The 26,166-nt window shown below is 47.6% G+C and overlaps 1 protein-coding gene across 2 annotated transcripts in view; it reads right to left on the bottom strand.

Annotated features, from left to right (window-relative positions):
- ACAD11 (acyl-CoA dehydrogenase family member 11) overlaps positions 1-26,166 on the bottom strand; it is a 279,715-nt gene that overhangs the window by 190,655 nt on the left and 62,894 nt on the right. For both annotated transcript variants that reach the window (XM_063922380.1, XM_063922381.1), the window contains 2 exons: positions 18,100-18,264; positions 16,537-16,684 (listed from right to left, as the gene is read on the bottom strand). In XM_063922380.1, the coding sequence (XP_063778450.1) occupies positions 16,537-16,684; positions 18,100-18,264 (313 nt within the window). The remainder of the gene's footprint in view (positions 1-16,536; positions 16,685-18,099; positions 18,265-26,166) is intronic.

Below are 26,166 nucleotides of genomic sequence, written 5' to 3'. Positions count from 1 at the left end.
TTATTGGATCCATAAACTCAGAACCCTTGTCCCTGAAGGACTTAATGAGTCAATTGAATTTGATCCTTAAGTCATTTTATGAGCTATGAGTCTATTAAATTAGATTCTTAAACCATTCTACAACAATTGTTCTACTTTCTTTAAAACTACCTCCCCTCCCCTCTTCCCCCCCCCTCTCTCTTTGATTATTATTATTATTATTATTATCACCTTCTCTCCATATTTGTGCTAATGTCAATATTCATTATTTAGGGTCTCATTTTAATCTAACCTATTTTATTTCATTTTTATATCCCTTGATTCCCTATAACACGACATTATAACTTACTCTAGATATTGTTAAACCCCTGTTCTAGTTTTCGTGACACAGTGGTATTATCCCTCGTGTCAGAAAATCTTAGTTATTCCGGTTCAATTTCATGTTCGAACCACGATTAACATCTCGATCATTGTTTTCTTCAGATTATTATATTATTATTTTAATTTTTTTTTATTTGTCTTCTATGTTGTATTAATTTTATTGTTTAATTCTGGGAGGTTTATTATAATATATGACCCCTGTATAAACATGTTATTATAATATTCACTAAATGTTTCAAATGTTAATGATCCTCTGTCCCAGCCTCTATGGCATAGCGGTATTAACCTATATGTTGGTAAATTTAAGTCATTGGTTTGATTCTAACCATGACTAATAATTTGAACAATGTTTATTATGTTTATTATTTTCATTTTCATTATTCTTTTATTATTTATTTTATTTGTATTTGCATAACACATATTTGTATATATTATATAGTTTTATTAATTATTTATTAATTAATATTACCATTATTATTTTTTGTCTCTTGGTCACAATTTTGTCGTTTTATTTTATTTATTTATCATTATTTATTATTAAGTTGACTAATCTTTTGAGCGGTTTTATATTATATTGAATTAATGTAGACATATTTTTAGTACTTTTAAAGTGTTGAGATCATAATTCAGTATAGCTGGATATTTGTATCAGCTTTGTATCCCTTGAGAGCCGATGTATGTGATTAACTAGGAGAAATCTAATGAATGTTCACACTTGTACACAATTTACTAATTATCTTGCTTTAAAAGTGGATCTAGATTGAGGCTGGTATATTCCTTTGAGAAAGTCACGGGTCACGTGACGAAACGCGTTAGGCCACGCCTCCTGTCTGCACACCTGCCGAGGTATCCTATTTGAAAGCATTAGCGGGTTTTTCACTCCCCGCAAGCCGTCTTTCATCTGTACAGCAATCCCAGAACAGCCACGGATTTGACCGTACGAGCCGCTCATACCAACATACAGCTCCCTGTCAGCCGGACAAACCATCATACGGCTTATACTTTTTAGTGAATCCACGGCTCCCTCTCCCCGGCGGCATTCGCAAAGTGGGCACTGCAGGACACATCGCCGAGGACGCTCGGCTTTGGACCAGCCCATCTAAGGAGAGGTAATTGAACAATACCTAACACTGGATCACTCCCTCAATAATATGGGATGTCTACTACACTGATCATTTACTTCTAATCTTTTCACCTTACGGCTACCACCATCCATTGCTTTCTATTAAATAGCTGGACTCCATCTCCATTTGTGGATTTTTATCTATAGTACTGACACAATTTGGTGTCTGTTTAAACGGATAAACTGAGTCAAGGTGTGAACTTTTATATCCAATAATTAATGTCATCTTTTATTGTTATTTTATGCTTCAAAAATAAATCAATATATTTATATACATACATCGGCTCTCCTAAAATCGTTCTGTTCTTTCCCTGATATTTTGCGCAGCTGATTTTGTCTGTGCTATGACGACCGGCCCGTCGCGTCACTTCCAGTCACGGGAGTGACTGCGGGAGAGCCAGGTACCGTAACTGAGGCGCTATGTGTGCGTCTCTGGGGAGATCAACGCCAGCTATAGCCACGGTGGTTCCTGTTGCAGGAACATCGTTTGGCTGGTATTTAGAACATTTTTCTTTTTGGTCACGATTTCTAGTGACTAGTTGTTTGTTTACATTCCCTACTTCCGGTCCTGGATGCCGTGTCTGAGGGAGGGAGCATGTTACAGGTGAGATGCATGAGGTAATCAGTGCAGGTATATATAGGGTTGGTGTATGCCCATTATGTTATTCCTTGACAAAGGCTCAATGGTAACAAAGGCGCAATGGTAACAAAGGCGCAATGGAAGCGCTGAAACAGCTGTCGGATTCAGGGCTATTTAAGCATGAGGATTGATTGTGACCACCCTGGCATTAATGATGAGTATAGCTTCATTATCCTCTGCTTATTGTGAATTTTTTGCACTATTTTTCCAATTTATTGGAATTGAATATTTGAATGCATAAAATACATTTGTATTAAGTTGGAGGGGCTGGCTCTTTTTCCAATATTTTTATATATATATATATATATATATATATCTATCTATCTAGGAGGGGTGACAGTAGGCGCTACTCCTGTATATGGATAATCCCTTTTAGTATATCGTATATGTTGAAATTCTTGAAAACACTCCCCCTATCCTTTTTAGGGTGGCCGCCTTTTTTCCAATAGGTATGTTGTTCAGACAGTACCTCCAAATTTCTGGAAAAAAACAAATGAAAATAGGCGCCTCCTAGTGTAATATTGTCAAATCTTAGGTACCCTTCACCAATAGCCACACTCTAGTGAATTGAAGGAGTACCGTATTAGGTGGAATTCCAACCACCTGATGATAAGTTGTGTATCACTCTGTTATCTCCCTTGGTATCAGTATCGTCTAGGCAGGAAATAACTTGGTGGTGTTCTGACATATGACCAGTGTCATGCATAAAAGATGAAATTCCTAGGTATGTAGTTGCCCGTACCATATGAAATAATAAAATCAGCTTATCTGTAAAATGTAGTCTCAGTCCACAGGATAAACCTCACTCAACGCGTTTCGTCTGATGCATGTAGCTGGACTTCCTCAGGAGTGTCCAGCATGTAGCTGGACTTCCTCAGGAGAGACACTCCTGAGGAAGTCCAGCTACATGCATCGGATGAAACGCGTTGAGTGAGGTTTATCCTGTGGACTGAGACTACATTTTACAGATAAGTTGATTTTATTATTTCATATGGTACGGGCAACTACATACCTAGGAATTTTGTTTCAGTAAATGTGTTTTTAAACGTATTACACTATTGGTGCTCCTGCTTTTTATCTTTTATGCATGAGACTGGTCATATGTCAGAACACCACCAAGTTATTTCCTGCCTAGACGATACTGATACCAAGGGAGATAACAGATTCGTGACAGAGTGATACACAACTTATCATTAGGTGGTTGGAATTCCACCTAACACGCTACTCCTTCAATTCACTAGAGTGTGGCTATTGGTGAAGGGTACCTAAGATTTGACAATATTACACTAGGAGGCACCTATTTTCATTTGTTTTATTTTTATATATATATATCTCCTATATAATAGCCCAGATCTGTGACTTTGTGATTCATTTGCTAACGCTGGGCGGAGTCACAACACTGGGCGGAGTTAGTCAAATGAGTCACAGATCTGGCCAAATCTATAGGAGACTAGGAGCAGAAGCAGATAGTATGGGCATGGCACAGGCAGGAGTGCACACCTCCCAGCTTTCTGCAGGAGCTTTCTTCAGGCAGAAGAAGGGACACACACTCGGCGAAAAGGGGGCGTGGCTTCACGGGAGGGTCCCCGTTTTCGTCAGTGAGGGGGCATGCCCAGTGCTCTGTGAGCTGCTGGCATGCCCCCAGGAGCTGATTATGAGTCCGGGGGGCCCAGGGCACTTGTGACAGGGGAGCCCTATCTCATGGCTGTGCCTGCTGTGGGTTGGGGCGTGGCCTAATTGCGGCCCGCGAGGCCACGCCCCCTTACGCAAATTCCCCCTTTTTTTTTTTTAACATGGAATTTTGGCCCCTCAACTAGGGGTAAATCCAGAGGGGGTGGTCGCTCCCCTCTACACACCCGCACAGGCAGAAGAAAGCAGGGAGACTGCTGCCTCCCTGCAACACCACAGACCTGCCAATACGCAGCAGCGTGTGCTGACAGTAGCACAATGCTGCCGTTGTTGCTAGCAGGACAGGGGGGGGAGCTTCTGAGCTGGGACAGAGCTACTCGAGCCGGGGGGCCCCCTAATACTGTGGGGCCAACGGTACGTACCCCCTGCCCCCCCCCCCCCTTAATCCGGCTCTGCTGCTGGAACCCCCCTTAATCCATACCCCCTGATGCCCCCTCTCCCTCTGTCTCCACTATTCACCGCTGCTCTGCTATGCAGAACAGCGAGTACAGGAGCTTTCCAACTGACCCCCCCCGTTACCGCGGGACACTGCGACCCGCGGGTGGGACAGCGGGACAGACCCAAAAAAATGGGACTGTCCCGCGAAAATCGGGACATTTGGGAGGTATGGGGGTGTGTGAGGGGGTATGCCGTACAGACAGACGGGCACCTGCTCACTGTGTGCTTGACCCCCCCCCCCTCTCTGGCGCGGAGGAGCGTCACTTTCTGGCACACTCCACGCTTCTTAGCTGCAGTTTTGTGGGGCACCTGCCGCTGTGCAGGTTCCGTACTGCCTCTGTTATCTCCAGCCCCGGCAACCCCACCGCTAGCTGCAGCGCTGCCACCCACAGTGAGGTGCGCCCAGCTCCTCCACACACTTTAGCCGGCGGGTAACGCTGCAGAAGTCCGAGCTGCTTGCAGGCTCCGACGCCCTCCTCCCTCCAGCCGCAGCATCTCCTGGGGGCTAACCAGTCACTCCCAGTCTCCCCTTACCAGTGCCCGGCAGCTGCGCAAGGTCTGCGGTGTGTGACTGAGGAGGGGGGGAGGGATGCGGACGGGCAGAGGAAGCAGGACTCCAGCCTAAGAGAGTCTGCCATGCCAAGTCTCCACCAGCAGCAGATCCCAACAGGTTGGAGTGGAACAGCAGCAGCCTGCAGCAGTGACTCCGGTAAGACACATCTGTCTGTCACCACTGTTTTGTCCCTAATACCAATCTCTCCCATGCCCTGTGTTCTGTCATGTCCCTGGCCTTGCCCTGCCACCCTTATCCTGGCCCTTTCACCCTTATCCTGGCCCTGTCACCCTTATCCTGGCCCCTGGCCCTGTCACCCTTATCCTGGCTCTGTCACCCTTATGCTGGCCCTGTTACCCTTATGCTGGCCCTGTTACCCCTATCCTGGCCCTGTTACCCCTGTGCTTGCCCTGTCAACCCTATACTGGCACTGTCACCCCTGTCCTGTTCCTGCCACCCCTACCCTGGCCTGTCACCCCTATCCTGTCCCTGTCATTTCTGTCCTGGCCCCGTCGCCCCTGTCCTGGCCCCGTCACCCCTTTTCTGACCCTGTCACCCCTGTCCTGGCCCCGTCAACCCTGTTCTGACCCTGTCACCCCTGTCCTGGCCCTGTTACTGCATACCCTCCAACTACCTTTTTGGCAGGTACAGTACCCGCAGCGCCTCCAGACCTCTCCCCAATGCACCACACCTCCGCACCTTCCCCTCCACCACATGCGGCACTCCACCCCTCCCCCACACGCTGTGCCTCCAGACCCCCTACACCACCCGCGGCTCCCACTCCTCCGCCCCTTTACCACCCACAGCACCTCCAGGCCCCCTCCACCATCCACCCCCTTTATATGTCTCCCCCCACACCTGCCCCCCTCCACCCGCAGCATCTGTAGACACCCTCCTCCATCCGTGGTCCCCCCCTCCCCCACCCCTCCCCCACCAATGGCACCACCGCACCTGCCCCTCCACCACAAGCAGCACCTCCGGACCTCCTTCCCTATGCGCCGCACCACCCGTACCTGCCCCTCCCCTACCCATGGCGCCTGCGGACCCCTACCCCACCCCCGGCACTCCCGCCCCTTCCCATCCCACAGCACCTCCGGAACCCTTCACCCATCCACAACATCCCCACACCTGCCCCTCTCCCACCCATGGCACCCCTGCCCCTCCCCCACCTGCAGTGCCTCCGGACCCCTCCCCAATCTGCATCCCCCACTCCTCTGCCCCTCCCCCACCCGCAGCACCTCCCGACTCTTCCCCATCCGGGCCCCACCCCCACTTTTGCCCCCCCTCCACCTGCAGCATCTACAGACACCATCCGCAGTCCCCCCCGCACCCGCTACATTCTGTACATCGTGCCCTGCAGGTGCTGTTCACGCCGTCGCAAGGGGCTGCGCCTCCTTCACCATCGCACGCCCTTTCATTGTGCAATATTTAACCACTAACAAAGGAATGCAGGTAAAACTTTATATAATATAAATATTGAACCCCAGAAAGGCATGCAAGGGCTAAGGGGGCGTAGCCCCTTGCGACGGTGTGAAGAGCGCCCGTAGGGCGCGATGAAGCACCTAGTATATATATATATATATATATATATATATACACACACACACACACACACACACACACACACACACACACACACAGCTCAATACAACAGAACTCAATATTCCAGAAATAGCGGCGTTCACTTGGAAACTCGCTAGGGCCATGATGTGTGTAGTAAGGCTGATGTACAAACTGCCAGTGGAAACAGGGCCATATACGGAATATTCTTAAGAATATGGAAATCCAATTGACAGCAACAGAAGCCCCAGTCTCAAAATAGGATTTTAATTACCTACCGGTAAATCCTTTTCTCGTGGTCCATAAGGGATATTGGGGAATCTAGTACGATGGGTATAGACGAGGTCCAAAGAAGCTAGTGCACTTTAAATTTCTTCAACTGGGTGTGCTGGATCCTCCCCTTTATGCCCCTCCCACAGGCAGTTATAGGTAAAATCGTCCCCGAAGGAGAAAGGACATATATGAGAGAAGTAAGATGATAACAAAGAGTGGTGAGATTTACATACCAGCACACCACTAACATATAACAACCAGCAACTGCTGGTATCAACAACAGCAACAGCGGAAAAGGTAACCACATAACAAGAACCTCCAGAAAAGTCAACGCGCTGAGGCGGGCGCCCAATATCTCTTATGGACCTAGAGAACAGGATTTACCAGTAGGTAATTAAAATCCTATTTTCTATAGCATCTATAAGGGATATTGGGGAATCTAGTACGATGGGGACGTCCCAAAGCTTCCAGAACGGACGGGAACGTGTGGAGACTGCAGCACCGCCTGCCCAAACTGGGTATCCTCTTTGGCCAGGGTACCAAACTTGTAGAACTTAACAAAAAAGTGTTCTTCCCCGACCAGGTAGCAGCTCGGCATAGTTGTAAGGCCGAGACTCCACGGGCAGCCATCCAGGAAGAACCCACTGAAGTCGTAGAATGGGCCTTCAGAGATTTAGGAACAGGTAAAGCTGCCGACACATAGGTCTGTTGAATAGTAAGCCTAATCCAACGTGCAATGGACTGCTTTGAAGCAGGACAACCCTTTTTCAGCGCATCATAGAGCACGAACAAAGAATCCGTCTTTCTGATCAGAACCGCTCTCTTGACAGGAATCTTCAAGGCTCGCACAGCATCCAATGCCTCCGGAGGAGCAGATGCATTAGAACGGTACGGAATCACAATAAGCTCACTCAAATGAAACGCAGAGACGACCTTCGGCAGGAACTGCTGTCTAGTCCGGAGGACTGCTCTTCTACCATCAACAGAGGTTCAAACCAGGAGGACTGTAGAAATTCCAACACAACATTCAGATCCCAGGGTGCCGTAGGCGGCACAAAGAGGTTGGATGTGGAGTACTCCTTGCAAAGAAGGTCTGAACTTCTGGCAACACTGCCAATTTCTTCTTGAAGAAAATGGAGAGGGCTGAAATCTGGACCTTAATGGAACCCAGACGTAAGCCCTTATCCACACCAGCCTGCAGGAAACGTAAGAAACGTCCCAAGTGAAACTCAGTAGGAAGATACGTGCGTACCTTGCACCAAGAGACATATCTCCTCCAGATATGATGATGGTGTTTTGACGTCACAGGCTTCCTGGCCTGAACCATTGTAGCAATAACCTTTTTGAAAAAGGCCATTGTGAGCTAGGATGGTCCGCTAAACCTCCATGCCGTAAAACAAAGTCACCGTAAATCCAGGTAGACGAATGGTCCTTGTTGAAGATTTCTTCTTAGTGGTAGAGGCCAAGGGCTTCGACGGACATGGCCAGAAGATCTGCATACCACGCCCTCTGAGGCCAATCCGGAGCAATTAGAATTGCCTGGACTCTCAGATTTCTGATGCGCTTGAGCACCCTGGGGAGTAACGGAATCGGAGGAAACAGGTAGACCAGCCGGCAAGGCCAAGGCTACGTCAGTGCATCTACTGCCCTTGCCTGAGGGTCCCTGGTTCGTGAGCAATACCAGGGAAGTTTCTTGTTGAGATGAGAAGCTATCATGTCGATTTGCGGGCAGCCCCACCAGTTGATGACCTGCTGGAACACCTGCTGGTGGAGTCCCCACTTTCCCGGGTGGAGATCGTGATGACTCAGGAAGTCCGCTTTCCAGTCGTCCACACCCGGAATGAAGATTGCTGACATTGCTCTTGCATTTTTTTCACCCAGAGGAGTATTTTTGACACCTCTCACATGCAGGCTCTGCTTTTTGTCCCTCCTTGTCGATTGAGATATGCCACTGCTGTGGCGTTGTCCGACTGTACCTGGATCGCGTGATCTTTGAGCAGAGTAGAGGCCGGAAGCAGAGCATATTAGATCGCCGAAGTTCCAGAATGTTGATCGGAAGGAGGCTTTCGTGGGCTGAGCACCTGCCCTGGAACTGCGCCCCTTGGGTGATAGCTCCCCATCCTCGTAGACTCACATCTGTTGTGAAGAGGGTCCAATCCTGAATTCCGAAACTCTGGCCCTCCAGTAGATTGGAGGGACTGCAGCCACCACAGGAGGAAAATCCTGGCCTGAGGCAACAGCTGTATCATCCGGTGTATCTGAAGATTTGAATCGGACCATTTGCTCAGGAGACCCAGCTGAAAAGTTCTGGCATGGAACCCTTCCATACTGGATCACAACGTAGGAGGCGACCATCTTCCCCAACAATCTTATGCAAAGATGGATGGACACTTGAGCAGGTCGGAGTACAATGCGGACCATTTCCTGAAGTGTTCTCGCCTTGTCCTCTGGTAGGAACACCTTCTGGGCCACAGTATCCAGCGACATCCCCAGGAACAGAAGCCGCTGAGTCGTCTCCAGGTGGGACTTCTGTAAGTTCAGGATCCCCCCATGGCGTGACAGAAGTTGGATAGTGCGGTCCATATGGAGCAACAAAAGCTCCCTGGATCTTGCTTTGATCAGAAGGTCATCCAGGTAAGGAACAATGTTGGCTCCCTGGACCCAGAGGTGGAGCATCATCTCCATCATCCTCGGAGCTCTGGACAGGCCGGAGGGCAGTGCCTGGAATTGGAAGTGAGTGTCTAGCAGTGCAAACCGCAGGTACGCCTGGTGAGGCTGCCAAATCCGAATATGGAGGTAGGCATCCTTGATATCCAAGGAGACCATAAAATTCCTGTTCTTCCAGGCCCGCAAACACTGCTCGCAGGGATTCCATTTTGCACTTGGACACCTTCAAGTAAGGATTCAAGGATTTTAGATTCAAAATGGGTCTTACCGAACAGTCCGGTTTCGGCACCACAAACAGGTTTGAGTAAAACCCTTTGCCGCGTTGCAGTATTGGTACTGGAACAATGACGTGGGATTGGACCAACTTTAGGATGGCCTGTTGCAACGTAACTTGCATATCCTCCAAAGCTGGTAAGCTTGATTTGAAAAATCGTTGGGGAGGAGTACTGTCGAACTCCAGCTTGTAGCCCTGAGAAACGAGATCTCTGACCGAGGTATCCTGGCAGGAAGCCTCCCAGACGCGGCTGAAGTAATGCAGTTGAGCTACCAACTCGAGATCCCCTCGCGGTGGGTGGGCACCGTCATGCTGAGGCCTTAGCAGAAGCAGAACTGGTGGTCTGTTCCTGAGAGCTAGTGCTTGCAGGCTTTCTGGACTTACCCCTGGTGCCTCTAGTCACATTGGAGGCACCTCTGGCCTTAGATCGAAATCTGTGAGACCGAAAGGAATGGACAGACGGCCCTGGGTAGCAGCGTGGATTTCCCAGCCGTAACTTTGTAAATCCAGGTATCCAATTCAACCCAAAGAGCCATTCCCCGGAAAAGGGGAGGGATTCCACACTACGTTTGGATTCTACGTCCGCAATCCACTGACGCAACCACAAGGCCCTGCGCACCGACACTGCCATGACAGAAGTCCTAGCATTAATGTTCCCCATCTCCTTGAGCGAATCACAGAGGACACGTGTAGTGTCCTGAATGTATTTTAGGAGGGTCACCATAGTGACCAAGGGCATATCCCTCGAGAGGCCCCCATGAGTTTGAGAGGCCCAGGAATGAATGGCATGGGTCATCCAGCAACCCGCAATGACCGGCCTTTGCGATACACCTGCTGCAATGTAAATAGATTTCAGTGTAGTCTCTATTTTCCTATCCCCAGGATCCTTTATGGTAAAGGAGCCCGGGGACGGCAGCACCGCCTTTTTTGGACAGTCGAGAGACTGATACATCAACCCCTGGGAGTTCCTCCCAAAATTTTCTACCTTCAGGAACAAATGGGAAAGTGCGCAAATTTTTTTTTGGACACTTGGAATTTTTTGTCTGGATTTTTCCAGGCAAGCTTGAATAGGTCATTAACTCTGCAGAATCAGGAAAAGTGATATTAGGCTTGTTTTGTGCAAAGAAAAACGACTAGATGGGCCAAGTGGTTCTTATTTGCTGTCAAATTCTATGTTTCTATGACTGCTGGACGCAGCGTCCTCTAGAGGGACTTTAACATGTCCCGTATAGCCAGAATTAGGGGTTCAATACCCTGAGCAGAATCGGGATCCCCACTAAAGGGATCTAAGTCCTCCCCATCCTCCTGTACATCCTCATCTGTATCAGAGAGTAGTGCAGGTAAACTACGCTTTTGTGGTCCTGCATGAGTGGAGGGGGGCTGTGCCGCATCTGCCCTAGCAGCTAAATATGCAACAGTTTGTTTTATTAGCTGTGTTTTCTGTACATTAGCAGTGAGCTGGGATGACATATTTGACATCATAGTTTTAAGAGACCCTAGCCAGTGGTGCTCTGGACCCTCTCCCCTAGCCCATTCACTGATTTGTGAAGATTGGCTGCATTGTTCACATGAAACAGAATCAGATAATAATGGAGAGAATCTGGTGTGGTATACACTGCACAGTTTGTGTTTACCCATGTTTCACAGTAAGCACAATAACATACACATACACCCAGACAGTTATATTGCAAGCCTGCCCTACTGTATGTGAGAGGAGACACACAGAGAGAAGGACACCAGCACACCCTTAGCTGTACAGCCCCAGTGAGGCTGTCAGCTAACTATATCACAGTAAACACTAACAAATTCTGTCCTGTTGAGGACCCAGATAGTGTACAATAGCGGCTGTCCCCCTTTGCTACACCCTGTACCAGATATCCAGCGTGGCTGAGGAGTCAGAAAGCGCTGTGTGTGCTGTGGATGACTGCATAAGCAGAGGAAGGTGCCAAAATGCCTCTGGTCCCGCTCTGAGGAAGCTCCGCCCCCTCCAATGGTGCCGGAGCTATAGTGATATATTATACTGGCAAAGTCTCATTTCAGCTTAAAAACATCACAACAAGTGCTAGTCTAAGCGGTTTTGTGCCAGTCTGCACGGGGTATCTTAGGACCCCCCTTGGAGGGTCACGTACGCCGCGCCCAGCCACACAGTGAACCGGGGGGACACCCCCGGCGGGCCCCCCGGTTTGTACTCACCACAGATGTCACCTTCAGGCAGTGTTAGGGGTGTGTGGTGTGCTGCGGCTGTGACAGCCAAGGCGCAGTGCCCCGCTGAACAGCTCTGCACCTCATAAGGCCGGTGACCGCTCCCCCCTAACTCCCACTGTGCAGGTATGCTGGGTGTGCATCCTCTCCTGAGGGCACTTTTTTCTAAACTGCCTGTGGGAAGGGGCATAGAGGGGAGGAGCCAGCACACCCAGTTGAAGAAATTTAAAGTGTACTGGCTCCTCTGGACCCCGTCTATACCCATCTAACGAGATTCCCCAATATCCCTTATGGATGCTTGAGAAAATATGTTCAACTGTGTATGGGTATACACTGCTGGCCTCCTTAACAGCACCTGGTCCCCGGTCCACAGTGTGCAGCAATCCACAGAGGCTTGGTGAGAGAGCTGAGGATTATAGCCTTAGCGAAAGCAATGAGAGTATGGCCACTTACTGTGAGCAGTCTTGAGAAGTCCACAATCTGTTAGACAGAAAACCTCAATTGGGATATCATGAGATCAACCAAAGTGGTTCCCAGTAAAGTAGTAGAGTTAGAGCAGTAGCCGTACATGGTGTACCCATATCAGACAAATTAGATCAGACCTAATGTAGGTCAAGTTGTCCTACCTGGACCTATCTCCCAATGTCACTGACATCTAATACTAAAGAAGAAGGGACTGCACCAAGGGACTTAGCAGCATTGTAGGCCCTGGACAGAGCAATACACTTACCTTACTCACCCATTCACGGGAATAAGTGGGGGGGGGGAATCATAAACTACCCCTCCTTCAGTCCCACGCCGTCTCTACATATGCTTCCGTACAGTAAATGACTCCCCTCCAGCCATCCACCAATAAGCGTGCTAGGAGGCAGGTAAAGAATACTGCCTGGCTGCTCTGATTGTGTGTAATTCACAATCAGAGCGACTGGTAAGCATTCTCTACCTGCCTCCCAAGAAGCTCCAGAGTCACCAGCGTGGGGGGTATATGCCCTGGCCAAGCCTGCCCCTGCTCGAATGCCCCTAGAATCACAGGGCTCTGGGTAGCCGTGAGTATACATTAAGATGGCCCTGGCTTAGCGAGCACTGAAAATAAGGGGTTGCAGAGATAGTTTGTATTAAATGCCAGCTCCTTCAGTCTCAAGCAACCCATGGTGCATCGGTTAATTTTTTTTATATACCAGGCTCTTCATGTTGGATGGTACTATGGTAGGGCATTGGGCAACACCTGCTGCAGTACAAATTGATTTAAGAGTGGTTTCAATTTTGCGATCAGCTGAGTCTTTAAGGGAAACAGCCCCAGGTACAGGTAAAACTAGCTTACGTGACAGCCTGGACAAAGAGGTATCCACTGTTGGCAGGGGTTTCCCAGACTTTCCTATCCTCTGTAGGGAAAGGGAATGAATTTAACACCCATTTAGGGGTAATACATTTCTTGTCAGGATTAATCTATGTAAGAGAAAAACATATAGCTATCCCTAATGCACACTGAGGGGTATATGCAATTGCGGTCGAATTCCAGAAATTGTCGAAAAACTGGACTTTTTCGCCAAAAAAAAAAAAAAAAAAAAAATCGACAATGCAATTCAGTACTTTTCGTCAAAAAAACGGACTTTCCAAATTCGACTTTTTGAAATTCGACTTTTGTGAAATTTGACATTTCTGCAATGGTACAAATGCAGCAATTCGCCAAAAGTATATTCAATTTAAGTTTGGAAATGCGACAACAGTGCTTTTAGACAGTAAATTCGTCATTTTCAATCCGCCACACTTTGGTGGCGGAATCGAATAAAAAAAATTTAAAACATGTTTTTTTTGGTGTTTTTTTTATTGGTAATAGCATATCTATTTATATTAAAGTTTTACTTTCACGGTGTGTGTCTCCTGTTTTTATTTGGGTATTTTTTTTCCAGTAGAACTACAGGTACCAGCGGGCCTGTTTTTCTCCCGCATGCTGGTACTTGTGGTTCTCCAAGTACCAGCTTGCGGGGGAGGCTAGCTGGGACTTGTAGTACTACTGGAAAAAACAATATTCTTTACATTTTCTCAAGGCTATCAGCCCCCCATCCGCAGCCCTTGGATGGGGGGGGACAGCCTCGGGCTTCACCCCTGGCCCTTGGGTGGCTGGGGGGGGATCCCTTGATTGAAGGGGTCCCCACTCCTCCAGGGTACCCCGGCCAGGGATGACTAGTTGGATATTTAATGCCACAGCCGCAGGGCGCTGTATCAAAGTGACCCCCGGCTGTGGCATTATCTGTCCAGCTAGTGGAGCCCGATGCTGGTGTAAAAAATACGGGGGACCCCTACTCTTTTTGTCCCCCGTATTTTTTGCACCAGCACCAGGCGCAGAGCCCGGTGCTGGTTTTAAAAATACGGGGGATCCCCTGTCATTTCCCCCCCCCCGGATTTTTAGAACCAGGACCGGCTCATAGACACATAGAATTTGACAGCAGATAAGAACCACTTGGCCCATCTAGTCTGCCCCTTTCGAAGAGCCCGAGGCTGGTTATGCTTTGGAGGGGGGACCCCACGCAATTTTTTTTCGGGTTTTTTCCAGTTTTTAAAAAATCGGATCAAAATCCGTCAAATCGGACGTTTTTCGACAGCGGGACTGTCGAATCCTTTTTTTATTGAATATGGTGAATTTCGGCACCCACTTGCCGGAATTCGACGGTCGAATTGTGTCGAATTAAAAAACGGGCGAAAAATTGCCGCGATTCGCCACTAATTGCATATACCCCTGAGTGAGAAATAAGACTACATTATAATCAGATAATACAGAGATCGGGGTTGCGTATATCTGCAGATATAGAGTTAAGCCCCCAGGCCGAACGGCAAGGCGTCTCTGTCACTGGGGGTCCCTAATACTAGGTGTGGGTCCGGCGTGCGGGACCCCATCATGTCGGCACAGGTCGGCTTCCCCAGGGCAGCACATTAAAAATTAGTAAGGGTTAATAAGAAGCACACAAGTGCTATGTAAGTAAGGTGTGATTAAAATAATACAAAAATATATACAATGTGACAGGGAAAAACATAAATGTTAATAAAGTGTTAGGGTGTGCCAACCTGAAGCAGCTTAGCCATACCAACACAGCCTAGCCATAAATGTGCACAGGATTAATCTATGCTGCCCTAGCCAGGAAATCTAATTCTTTAGAAACCAGGAAGGTTGCAGAGGACTTTGGCTTCACATTAAAATACAATTTCCCTGCCTGCTTTTCCTCCTTATAAGGGATATTAAGCACCTCTCTAATGGCATAAATGAGGGCTTCTACACCCGGGGACAGGGAATCATCCTCGTCTACCTCAGCCTCTCCCTCATCAAGCTCTGGTAGTTCAGAATCAGATTGTAACAATAGAGGGAGAGTGCATTTGTGAGAGACCAACAGGGGGGCTGAAAAGCCTGTCTGTGGTCAGCAGCAGTTACCATAAACGTGTCCATAGTTGTTTCAGGGCTTGTCTTTCATGCCTAGCCGTAGCCAACTCTGAATTAATATTGGAAATCATAATTTTAAATGACTCCATCCACTCTGGTGCCTGCATATCACTACCTTGTGAAGGAATTGAGCATTGGGTACCCATAAGTGACACCTGTGAAGAAAGAGTAAACCTATCCTTGCATAAAGTACACACAGACTTATTTGCAGACATGCTTGAACAGAAAGTACACAGATTAGTATGAAAAACACAGCAGTTTTAGTGAGATATGCAAACTAACCCAGACAGGAACCAGCACACTACACCACAGAGTAAGCAGAGCCCCGCTGGGTGACCTCTGAGTGTAATTTACCACACAGCGGTAAAACCACTGATAACGAGCTCCCCCCTTCACTATAATCCCCTGGTACCAGTTTACAATGGTGATTCAGTGGGTCCTGGAGGAGCAGCATCCACGTGCAGCCTGTGCAGCAGCAGGAAATGGTGCCGTTTGGCCTCTGCTCCCGCTCTCCGGGAAGCCCCGCCCCCATAATGGCGCGTGGTTAAGGGGTGGCGGCATGCTGCCTGCATGGGCTCACCCTCTGGGGGTGTGAGAACATCACATCAGGAGCTCAGTGTCCTGTCAGCTGGGATGACGAACCATTAACTCTAAGGAAGTTGGTTCGGTCGCTCCCTTAAGTCCCAGAATGCAGGCAGACTGGTTGCCAACCAGTCTGCCTGAAAATAATAAACTAAAATACATTTCTGAAGAAAACTCTCTGGAGAGCAACAGAATGCACCCGGCTCCTTGGGCACATTTTCTAAACCGAGTCTGCTAGGAGGGGCATAGAGGGTAGGAGCCAGCACACAAGTGCCAGGCTCCAGTGGACCCAATCTATACCCCATAGTAATCTAGTATTCCCCAGTATCCACTAGGACGTAAGAGAATATGGCATTTTTCTAAATCTGAATCATATATTTTATTTACAATACATAAAAGAAACATTTGCAAACTGAATGGATAAAAAAAACCTGAAAATACTGGAAACCTTATTCTTCACCCCATATTTTAAAATGATAGGGTGCATTCCAAAATGTAATATGAGACTAGGAAAACATATTTTCACCAGGATGAAGTTTGACAAGTAATTTTGTATGTTCATTTATGAAAAGGGCTGAATTATATACTGTATGTGTATTTATTTTAGACAGATGAGATGTGGGAGAATTGAAACCATGGATTGCCATAGTGGTGGTCATGGCACAGAAAAGTGTAGGTAAGAGTGTAAAAGTTGTAAACCTGATGCTGATAGAAGTTCTATACCTTCATTTTTACTACTTACCTTCAATATCGGCAAAGGATTTGGCACTAGTATGCCCAAATAGCCGGACTTCTCGTGGCCAAAAATAGAGTGATGTGAAGTAAGCCAAGTCTGACATAGAATGTCCAATTGTGGACAGCTCCCAGTCCAGAACGGCAACCACACGGGCCTACGGCACATTATTCAGAACATATTAATAGGAATCATGTAATATAAACGTTCATATAAATATAAAGGAACATTAAAATACTATTTAATATAGACATATACTATGAGAAGTTAGTTTAGCTTACAGGGGAACTTACTGTACTTAGGGCCCAATCCAGTATGAGTTGTAGATGGGCGAAAAAACGCACACCTACCTCTTTACTCTGACATGCGGGGGGGCAGCACAGGGCAAGACCACCCCCTGCAAACATTTGAGCGCATGGCATGACGGCGATGCTCGTGCATGTTTAGGGTTGCCCTCTGCCTACACATCCTAGCTACAAAGGCAGATGGCTACCCGACATGTTTAGGCTTGCAGCGGCTGCGTGTGATGTCACGCAGCCGTCGCGGCCCACCCCGGAAATGGTACGGACACGCCTGCATGAAGTACAGTACATGAGTTCGCATTTTAGAATCACTGCTTCTTCTGGGGTGTAATATTTACCATGTTCTGATGAGCAGTAGTTGGTGGGGAGTGGGGGAGGCAAGGATTGTGTGGGAAAAGCTATTTAAGAGAGATTCAAGGGGTGTAGAGAGCACATTAGTGGCAGTAGAGCCTTATTTTTACTGTAAAAAGTTTTATCCTTTTACATGTTGATGTCAACTGATATGAGCTGTGATATGCTCCTTAAAGGTGTATATGAGAAAAATGCATTATCTACCAATGTGCTGCATTCCTATAATAATGCAAGTGTACAGTAATGACATGCAGTACTGTCTCATATTTAGGGCAGTACGAATGGTGTAATGGTTAGCATTACTGCCTCACAGCACTGAGGTTATGGGTTCGATCCCAACCATGGCCCTAACTGTGTGGAGTTTGTATATTCTCCCAGTACTTGCGTGGGTTTCCACCGGGTACTCCGGTTTCCTCCCACAATCCAAAAATATACTGGTAGGTTAATTGGCTCCTAACAAAAATTAACCCTAACGTGAATGTGTCTGTGTGTACATGTGGTAGGGAATATAGATTGTAAGCTCCACTGGGGCAGGGACTGATGTGAATGGCCAAATATTCTCTGTAAAGTGCTGCGGAATATGTGTGCGCTATATAAATAACTGGTAATAAATAAATAAATAAATATTTGGAGACATAAATGAAGCTCTATGGTGTAGTACTTTAGGATAACAGCAACCAAGTTGAAATAAATGAACAGATTAGTCCTAAAGCAGTAGTGCCCATTTCTGACTGAACCACTAACCTACAAATAGTTGTATAAAGGGCACTTACACACACCCAGACTTTAGGTATGTTTGTTGTTATAGGCAAAGCAGACAAATATCCTAAAATAAATAAAATGCATAACCACAGATTGTATATAATTGTAAATGATGTATATTTCAGAATATGTGTTGTTTCTTTTAAGGACAAATTACCTCAGTTTGGTGGAAAATGATGTTATCAATCCTGAAATCTCCATGGACCAGAGACTCTTCAGTATCATTGCTTGGCAAGTTCCCCATAAGCCAGTCAGCCAGCTGGGTCATTGCTGGAATATCTTGATGTGCAGCCCTTTCATACTGCTTCTTCCAGGTAGTTACCTGTAACATTTACAAAAAGCCCCTTTGGAAAATGTTTACTTTTATCAGAATTGTTTTTTTCATATCTTTAACCATATCCTGAAAGAGGATAAAGCAGTGATATTCACAAACAACCACTGGAAACAAACCTTTTGTAATGAGAACAGAATTATAAAAAGAGTGGACACCCCGATTTCCCAAATGAACTTAGAGCAAAAGATTTAAACAGAAGTATAAAATACAATTTTTCTCTTTCAGTCATATGGGGGACACTAGAACACAGGAGATGTCCTAAAGCATAGCACCGTTTGTCCAAAAATGGGCAGCTTGGATGCAAAATTGTTGAATCTTTAAAACGTAGTGAATGTCTGGACCACAGACCAGGTAACCATCCAGCACAGCAACTCAGTCAAAGCCCTGTACTATGCCATTCAGGAATCTCTAACCGGTCTGCTAGAATGTTCAATCACATTTTTAGAAATATGCTGCCCAATGTAATCCGGGATAATTACTGCTGTAATCCACCTAGCAATAGTATGCTTTAAAGTTGTCCAAACTCTACATCATAGAGAATTAGAAGGTCATTATTTTGTGCACCTAACAGGTCCTATAAACATAGGTCCATAGGACCCTGCCAACATCCAGAGGGTGTTCCTCTTACTCCAAAGACCTATCCAGGGCAAACAAAACCAAAGACTTGATTCAAATTGAACATGGAAAAAACTTTTAGCCAAAAAAGAGACACAGACCAAAGAACAGACCTGTCATCATTAAAATAATATAAGGAAATCTATAAGGGAGGAGTCTCAGCAACAAAACTATCCTAGCTGTGGAGATAGCTCACAGAAAAACCATATAACAGAAGATGATCAAAAAGAAGTACGAAACCCATTCTTTACACCAAGAGATGGATTTTTTTTTCTCCTGAAACTGGCTTTTTAGCTCTAAGCAACTCTGGAGCCCAAAGACACTGCAATTGGAACCAAAGAGTGACAATAAGCCAATCCTTGAGACTGCCATCTATTGTACAAACGGTCTGATCCCAAATGTGAAGCTGCGACCCCTGTTAACGTTGTCAACCTTCAAAGTTGAGAACGAAACACCTTGTAGACATCCTGATGAGTTGATGAGATGCTATCAGGACTTGTTACATTTTGATAGAAGTTCTGCAGCTTTCTCAATTGAAAAAGCAAAAATAGACAGAAATTCATTTGCAAACTTCACTAGCCCCTATAGGAAAGAGACTCTTTGCTCTGACAAAAAAAACCTATGTAAATGGCCTTCCTATCAGTGTTAACCCACCCCCGGCCCATAGCTTCCAGAATTGGAATGGTGGTAGTTTTAGTTCCAAGTTGATCGCAGCAGGAAATTTTTTTAGCAGTTGGGCAGAACCATGTGCACTGCAGGGGGGGCAGATATAACATGTGCAGAGAGAGATAGATTTGGGTGTGGCGAGTTCAATCTGCAATCTAAATTGCAGTATAAAAATAAAGCAGCCAGTATTTACCCTGCACAGAAACAAAATAACCCACCCAAATCTAACTCTATCTGCAAATGTTATATCTGCCCCCCCTGCAGTGCACATGGTTTTGCCCAACTGCTAAAAAATTTCCTGCTGCAATCAACTTGGAATTACCCCCTATGGGAGCATCCTAGATGGCGACTCACATGTTTCCATATCCTCACAGATAAGAAAATATAGGATTTTAATACCTACCGGTAAATCCTTTTCTCTTAGTCCATAGAGGATGCTGGGGACTCCAAAAGGCCCAAGGGAGTATAGACGGGATCCGCAGTAGACATGGGCACTTTAAGACTTTAAATAGGTGTGAACTGGCTCCTCCCTCTATGCCCCTCCTCCAGACCTCAGTTATAGGAACTGTGCCCAGGGAGACGGACATTTCGAGGAAAGGATTTTTGTTAACTAAGGGTTAGACACATACCAGCTCACACCACAACACACCGTGCAACATGGCATTTAACTAACCAGTTAACAGCATGAACCAAAAAATCAGCAACAGGCTGATTGAACCAAACACAACCTTTGTGTAACAAAAGCAATAACTAATAACAAGTACTGCAGATAGAGTCCGCACTGGGACGGGCGCCCAGCATCCTCTACGGACTAAGAGAAAAGGATTTACCGGTAGGTATTAAAATCCTATTTTCTCCTTCGTCCTAGAGGATGCTGGGGACTCACAAAGGACCATGGGGTCTATAACAAAGCTCCAGACCGGGCGGGAGAGTGCGGATGACTGCAGCACCGATTAAGCAAACATGAGGTCCTCATCAGCCAGGGTATCAAACTTGTAGAATTTTGCAAAAGTGTTTGAACACGACCAAGTAGCTGCTCGGCAAAGTTGTAACGCCGAGACACCCCGGGCAGCCGCCCAAGACGAGCCCACCTTCCTAGTGGAATGGGATTTCACCGATTTCGGTAACGGCAAACCAGTCGTAGAATGAGCATGCTGAATCGTATTACAAATCCAGCGTGCAATAGTCTGCTTAGAAGCAGGAGCCCCAATCTTGTTGGAAGCATACAGGACAAACAGCGCCTCAGTTTTCCTGATACGATCCGTTCTGGCTACATACATTTTCAAAGCTCTGGCCACATCGAGAGACTTTGAATCACCCAAGGCTTCAGAAGCCACAGGAACTACAATAGGTTGGTTCATGTGAAATGAAGAAACCACCTTTGGGAGGAATTGTTGACGAGTCCTCAATTCCGCTCTATCTACATGGAAAACCAAATAGGGGCTTTTGTGAGACAAAGCCGCCAATTCCGACACCCGCCTCGCGGACGCCAAGGCCAATAGCATGACCACTTTCCAAGTGAGAGATTTCAATTCAACCTTTTGTAAAGGTTCAAACCAATGTGACGTAAGGAACTGTAATACCACGTTAAGGTCCCATGGTGCCACTGGGGGCACAAATGGAGGTTGGATGTGCAGCACGCCCTTCACGAAAGTCTGTACTTCTGGAAGCGAGGCCAATTCCCTTTGAAAGAAAATTGATAAGGCCGAAATCTGCACTTTAATAGATCCTAACTTTAGGCCCGCCTCCACACCAGCTTGCAAAAAACGGAGAAACCGACCCAGCTGAAATTCTTCCGTAGAAGCCTTCTTGGATTCGCACCAAGACACACATTTTCTCCAAATACGGTGGTAATGCTTCGCCGTTACCTCCTTTCTAGTTTTCAGTAGAGTGGGGATGACCTCTCCGGGAATACCCTTTCGAGCTAAGATTTGGCGTTCAACCGCCATGCCATCAAACGCAACCGCGGTAAGTCCTGGAACACGCACAGCCCCTGCTGTAACAGATCCTCTCTTAGAGGAAGAGGCCAGGGATCTCCTATGAGTAATTCCTGAAGATCCGGATACCAGGCCCTCCGTGGCCAATCTGGAACAACGAGTATCGCCTGAACCCCTGTTCTTCTTATGATCCTTAACACCTTTGGGATGAGTGGAAGTGTAGGGAACACATAGACCGACTGAAACACCCACGGTGTCACTAGTGCGTCCACTGCTATCACTTGAGGGTCCCTCTGAAGCTTCTTGTTGAGGCGAGACGCCATCATGTCTATTTGAGGAAGTCCCCAATGAATAGCCACGGTAAGTCTTGATACACACACGGCCCCTGCTGTAGTAGGTCCTCTCGAGGAGGAAGAGGCCGAGGATCTTCTATGAGCAACTCCTGAAGATCTGTATACCAAGCCCTCCTTGGCCAGTCTGGGGCAATGAAGATTGCTCAAACTCTTGTTCTTCTTGTTATTTTGAGAACTTTTGGAATCAGGGGAAGTGGAGTGAAAACATATACCGACCGAAACACCCACTGGGTCACCAGTGCATCCACTGCTATTGCTTGAGGGTCTCTCGACCTGGAACAATATCTCTGAAGCTTCTTGTTTAGACGAGATGCCATCATGTCTACTTGAGGAACTCCCCAAAGACTTGTCACCTCTGCGAAGACTTCTTGGTGGAGGCCCCACTCTCCTGTATGGAGATCGTGTCTGCTGAGGAAGTCTGCTTCCCAGTTGTCCACGCCTGGAATGAAGACCGCTGACAGAGCGCTTGTATGTTTTTCTGCCCAGCGAAGAATCCTTGTGGCCTCCGCCATCGCTGCTCTGCTCCTTGTTCCGCCTTGGCAGTTTATGTGCGCCACTGCTGTTATGTTGACCAACTGAATCAGGACGGGTAGGCCGCGAAGCAGATGTTCCGCTTGTACAAGGCCGTTGTAAATGGCCCTTAGTTCCAGAATGTTTATGTGCAGACAAGCTTCTTGGCTCGACCATTTTCCCTGGAAATTTTCCCCCTGTGTGACCGCTCCCCAACCTCGGAGACTCGCATCCGTAGTCACCAGGAACCAATCTTGGATCCCGAACCTGCGACCCTCTAGGAGGTGAGAACTTCGGAGCCACCACAGGAGAGAAATCCTGGCCCTGGGAGATAGGCATATCTTCCGGTGCATGTGTAGATGGGACCCGGACCACTTGTCCAACAGGTCCCACTGAAAAACTCTGGCATAAAACATGCCAAACGGGATGGCCTCGTAAGCCGCCACCATCTTCCCCAGCACTCGAGTGCATTGATGAATCGACACTCTTGCCGGTTTCAGAATTTCCTTGACCATGTTCTGGATTTCCAGAGCTTTTCCAACGGGAGAAAAATTCTAAGTAGTTCCGTGTCCAGAATCATGCCCAAGAACGACAGCAGTGTTGTCGGAATCAACTGTGACTTTGGCAAATTTAGGAGCCAGCCATGTTGTTGCAGAACTGTCAGAGAGAGCGCAACGTTTTTTAGTAATTGCTCCTTTGATCTCACTTTTATCAGGAGATTGTCCAAGTACGGGATAATTGTGACCCCCTGCTTGCGCAGGAGCACCATCATTTCCGCCATTACCTTGGTGAAAATCCTCGGGGCCGTGGAAAGACCAAACGGCAACGTCTGAAACTGGTAATAACAATCCTGAACAGCGAACTTCAGGTACGCCTGATGAGGAGGATATATGGGGACATGCAGCTAAGCATCCTTTATGTCGACTGACACCATAAAATCCCCCCCTTCCAGACTGGAGATCACTGCTCGGAGAGATTCCATCTTGAATTTGAATCTTTTTAAAAACAGATTGAGGGATTTTAAGTTCAGAATCGGTCTGACCGAGCCATCCGGCTTCGGGACCACGAACAGGCTTGAATAAAACCCTTCCCCCCGTTGTGACGGGGGTACCGCGACAACGACTTGCTGCTGACACAGCTTGTGTATCGCAGCACACACCACCTTCCTTTCTGGAAGAGAAGCTGGCAAGGCCGATTTGAAAAATCGGTGTGGGGGCACGTCTTGAAACTCCAGTTTGTATCCTTGGGTCACAATTTCCAGCACCCGAGTGAACCCAGACCTGACTGAAGAGCTGAAGACGCGCCCCCACCGGTGCGGACTCCCGCATGGGAGCCCCAGCGTCATGCGGTGAACTTAGCAGAAGCCGGGGAGGACTTCTGCTCCTGGGAGCTTGCCACAGCCGGCGATCTTTTTCTCCTTCCCTTCCCTCTAGCAGCAAGGAAGGAGGACCCTCGTCCTTTTTTTAATTTATTAGACCGAAAGGACTGCATATGATAGTGAGGCGTTATCTTTTGCTGTGGAGGGACAAACGGCAGAAAAGAAGACTTACCCGCGGTAGCTGTAGAAACCAGGTCCGCGAGGCCCTCACCAAACAAAACTCCACCTTTACAGGGCAGAGCCTCCATAGCCTCTTTAGAATCAGCATCCCCATTCCATTGATGAGTCCACAATGCCCTCCTAGCCGAGATTGCCATGGCATTGGCCCTTGATCCCAAGAGGCCAATATCTCTCGCAGCCTCCCTTTGATAGACTGCAGCGTCCTTGATATGACCCAGCGTCAAAAGCACGCTATCCCTATCCAGTGTGTCTATGTCAGATGACAAGTTATCTGGCCATTTTTCAATCGCGCTACTCACCCATGCCCATGCTACGGCCGGCCTGAGCAGCGTACCCGTAGTGACATAAATAGATTTCAAGGTAGTTTCCTGTTTACGATCTGCAGGATCTTTAAGGGCTGCCGCGTCAGGGGACGGTAGCGCCACCTTCTTGGACAATCGTGCTAGAGCTTTGTCCACCGTGGGAGTTGACTCCCACCCTAACCTATCCTCAGAGGGAAACGGGTATGCCATAGAAATTCTCCTGGGAATCAGCAACTTTTTGTAAGGAGCTTCCCAAGCCTTATCAAAAAGAGCGTTAAGTTCATGAGAGGGAGGAAACGTTACCTCAGGTTTCTTTCCTTTAAACATACAGACCCTTGTCTCAGGGACAGCAGGGTCCCCAGCGATATGTAACACGTCCTTTATCGCCACAATCATGTACTGAATGCTCTTAGCCAGTTTGGGATTCAACTTGGCATCATTATAGTCGACACTGGAGTCCGAATCCGTGTCGGTATCTGTATCTGCTATCTGGGTAAACGTTCGTTTCTGTGACCCTGAAGTCTGAGTTTGTGACAAAACATCTCCCATGGATTGTCTCCACGCTTGGTTCTGAGACTCAGATTTGTCTAATCTCTTATGCATCAAAGCCACACTTGCACTTACAACATTCCACATATCTACCCAATCAGCAGTCCGCGGTACCCACGGAGTCACTCCCACATTCTGTTCTGCCCCCGCACCAGCCTCCTCCTGGGAAGAGCATCCAGCCTCAGACATGTCGACACACGCATACCGACACCCACTATCACACTGTGCTATAAGGGACAGACCCACAGTAAGGCCCTTCAGAGAGACAGAAAGGAAGTTTGCCAGCTCACACCCGGCGCCTCACCCGGTCTGAAGGAATATACAAAAACCCCAGACCTAGCAGCGCTTTTATATGTAAATAAATACAACGCCAAATATGCTGTGCCACCCCCTGCTTTTGCACCCTGTTACTTGAGACAGAAGTGAAGGGCCAGGACCAGCGTCTCTGCAGCTTGCTGTGAAGAGAAAATGGCGCTGATTAGAGCTGGAGGATGAAGCCCCGCCCCCTACATGGCGCGATTGTGTCCCGCTTTTATTTATACAGGCGGGGGTCTGTATACAGTGTCTATGCACTGTATACTGTCGTGCCAGTCCCAAACGAGGTTTAATTGCTGCCCAGGGCGTCCCTCCCTGTGCCCTGCACCCATATAGTGCCGTTAGTGTGTGGGAGAAATGGCGCGCAGCGCGACCACTGCGCGGCCCCTCCGAAGATCAGAAGTCTTCTGCCGCCTCTGAAGTCTTCTTGCTTCTGCTACTCACCCGGCTTCTCTCTTCAGGCTCTGTGAAGGGGACGGCGGCGCGGCTCCGGGAACGGGCAGCTAGGCGCACCAAGTGATCGGACCCTCTGGAGCTAATGGTGTCCAGTAGCCTAAGAAGCAGAGCCTTTGAACTCACAGAAGTAGGTCTGCTTCTCTCCCCTCAGTCCCACGTAGCAGGGAGCCTGTTGCCAGCAGTGCTCCCTGAAAATAAAAAACCTAACAAAAGTCTTTTCTAGAGAAACTCTGTAGAGCTCCCCTAGTGGGTGTCCAGTTTCTCTGGGCACAGAATCTAACTGAGGTCTGGAGGAGGGGCATAGAGGGAGGAGCCAGTTCACACCCATTTAAAGTCTTAAAGTGCCCATGTCTCCTGCGGATCCCGTCTATACCCCCTTGGTCCTTTTGGAGTCCCCAGCATCCTCTAGGATGAAGGAGAAAAGACTTACAGCCTGCATGAGACTTGGAAAGGTCTAGTCTACACTCAGACTCTGCCTCTCAAGACTGAAATGCAACAGGAGTTTGGGCCTCCTATGGTTTAGCTGAAGAGGTAGATTCCATTATAGTTGCAATAGGAGATAAGACCTTAACAAGGTCCTGCAATGCCTTCACAAGGCTATTTTGCAAATCTGGATCGTTTGGTGAGCC

This window comes from Pseudophryne corroboree, chromosome 5 (assembly GCF_028390025.1).
Source record: "Pseudophryne corroboree isolate aPseCor3 chromosome 5, aPseCor3.hap2, whole genome shotgun sequence".
Lineage (NCBI taxonomy): Eukaryota > Metazoa > Chordata > Amphibia > Anura > Myobatrachidae > Pseudophryne > Pseudophryne corroboree.
This window is presented reverse-complemented; position numbering and strand designations above follow the sequence as displayed.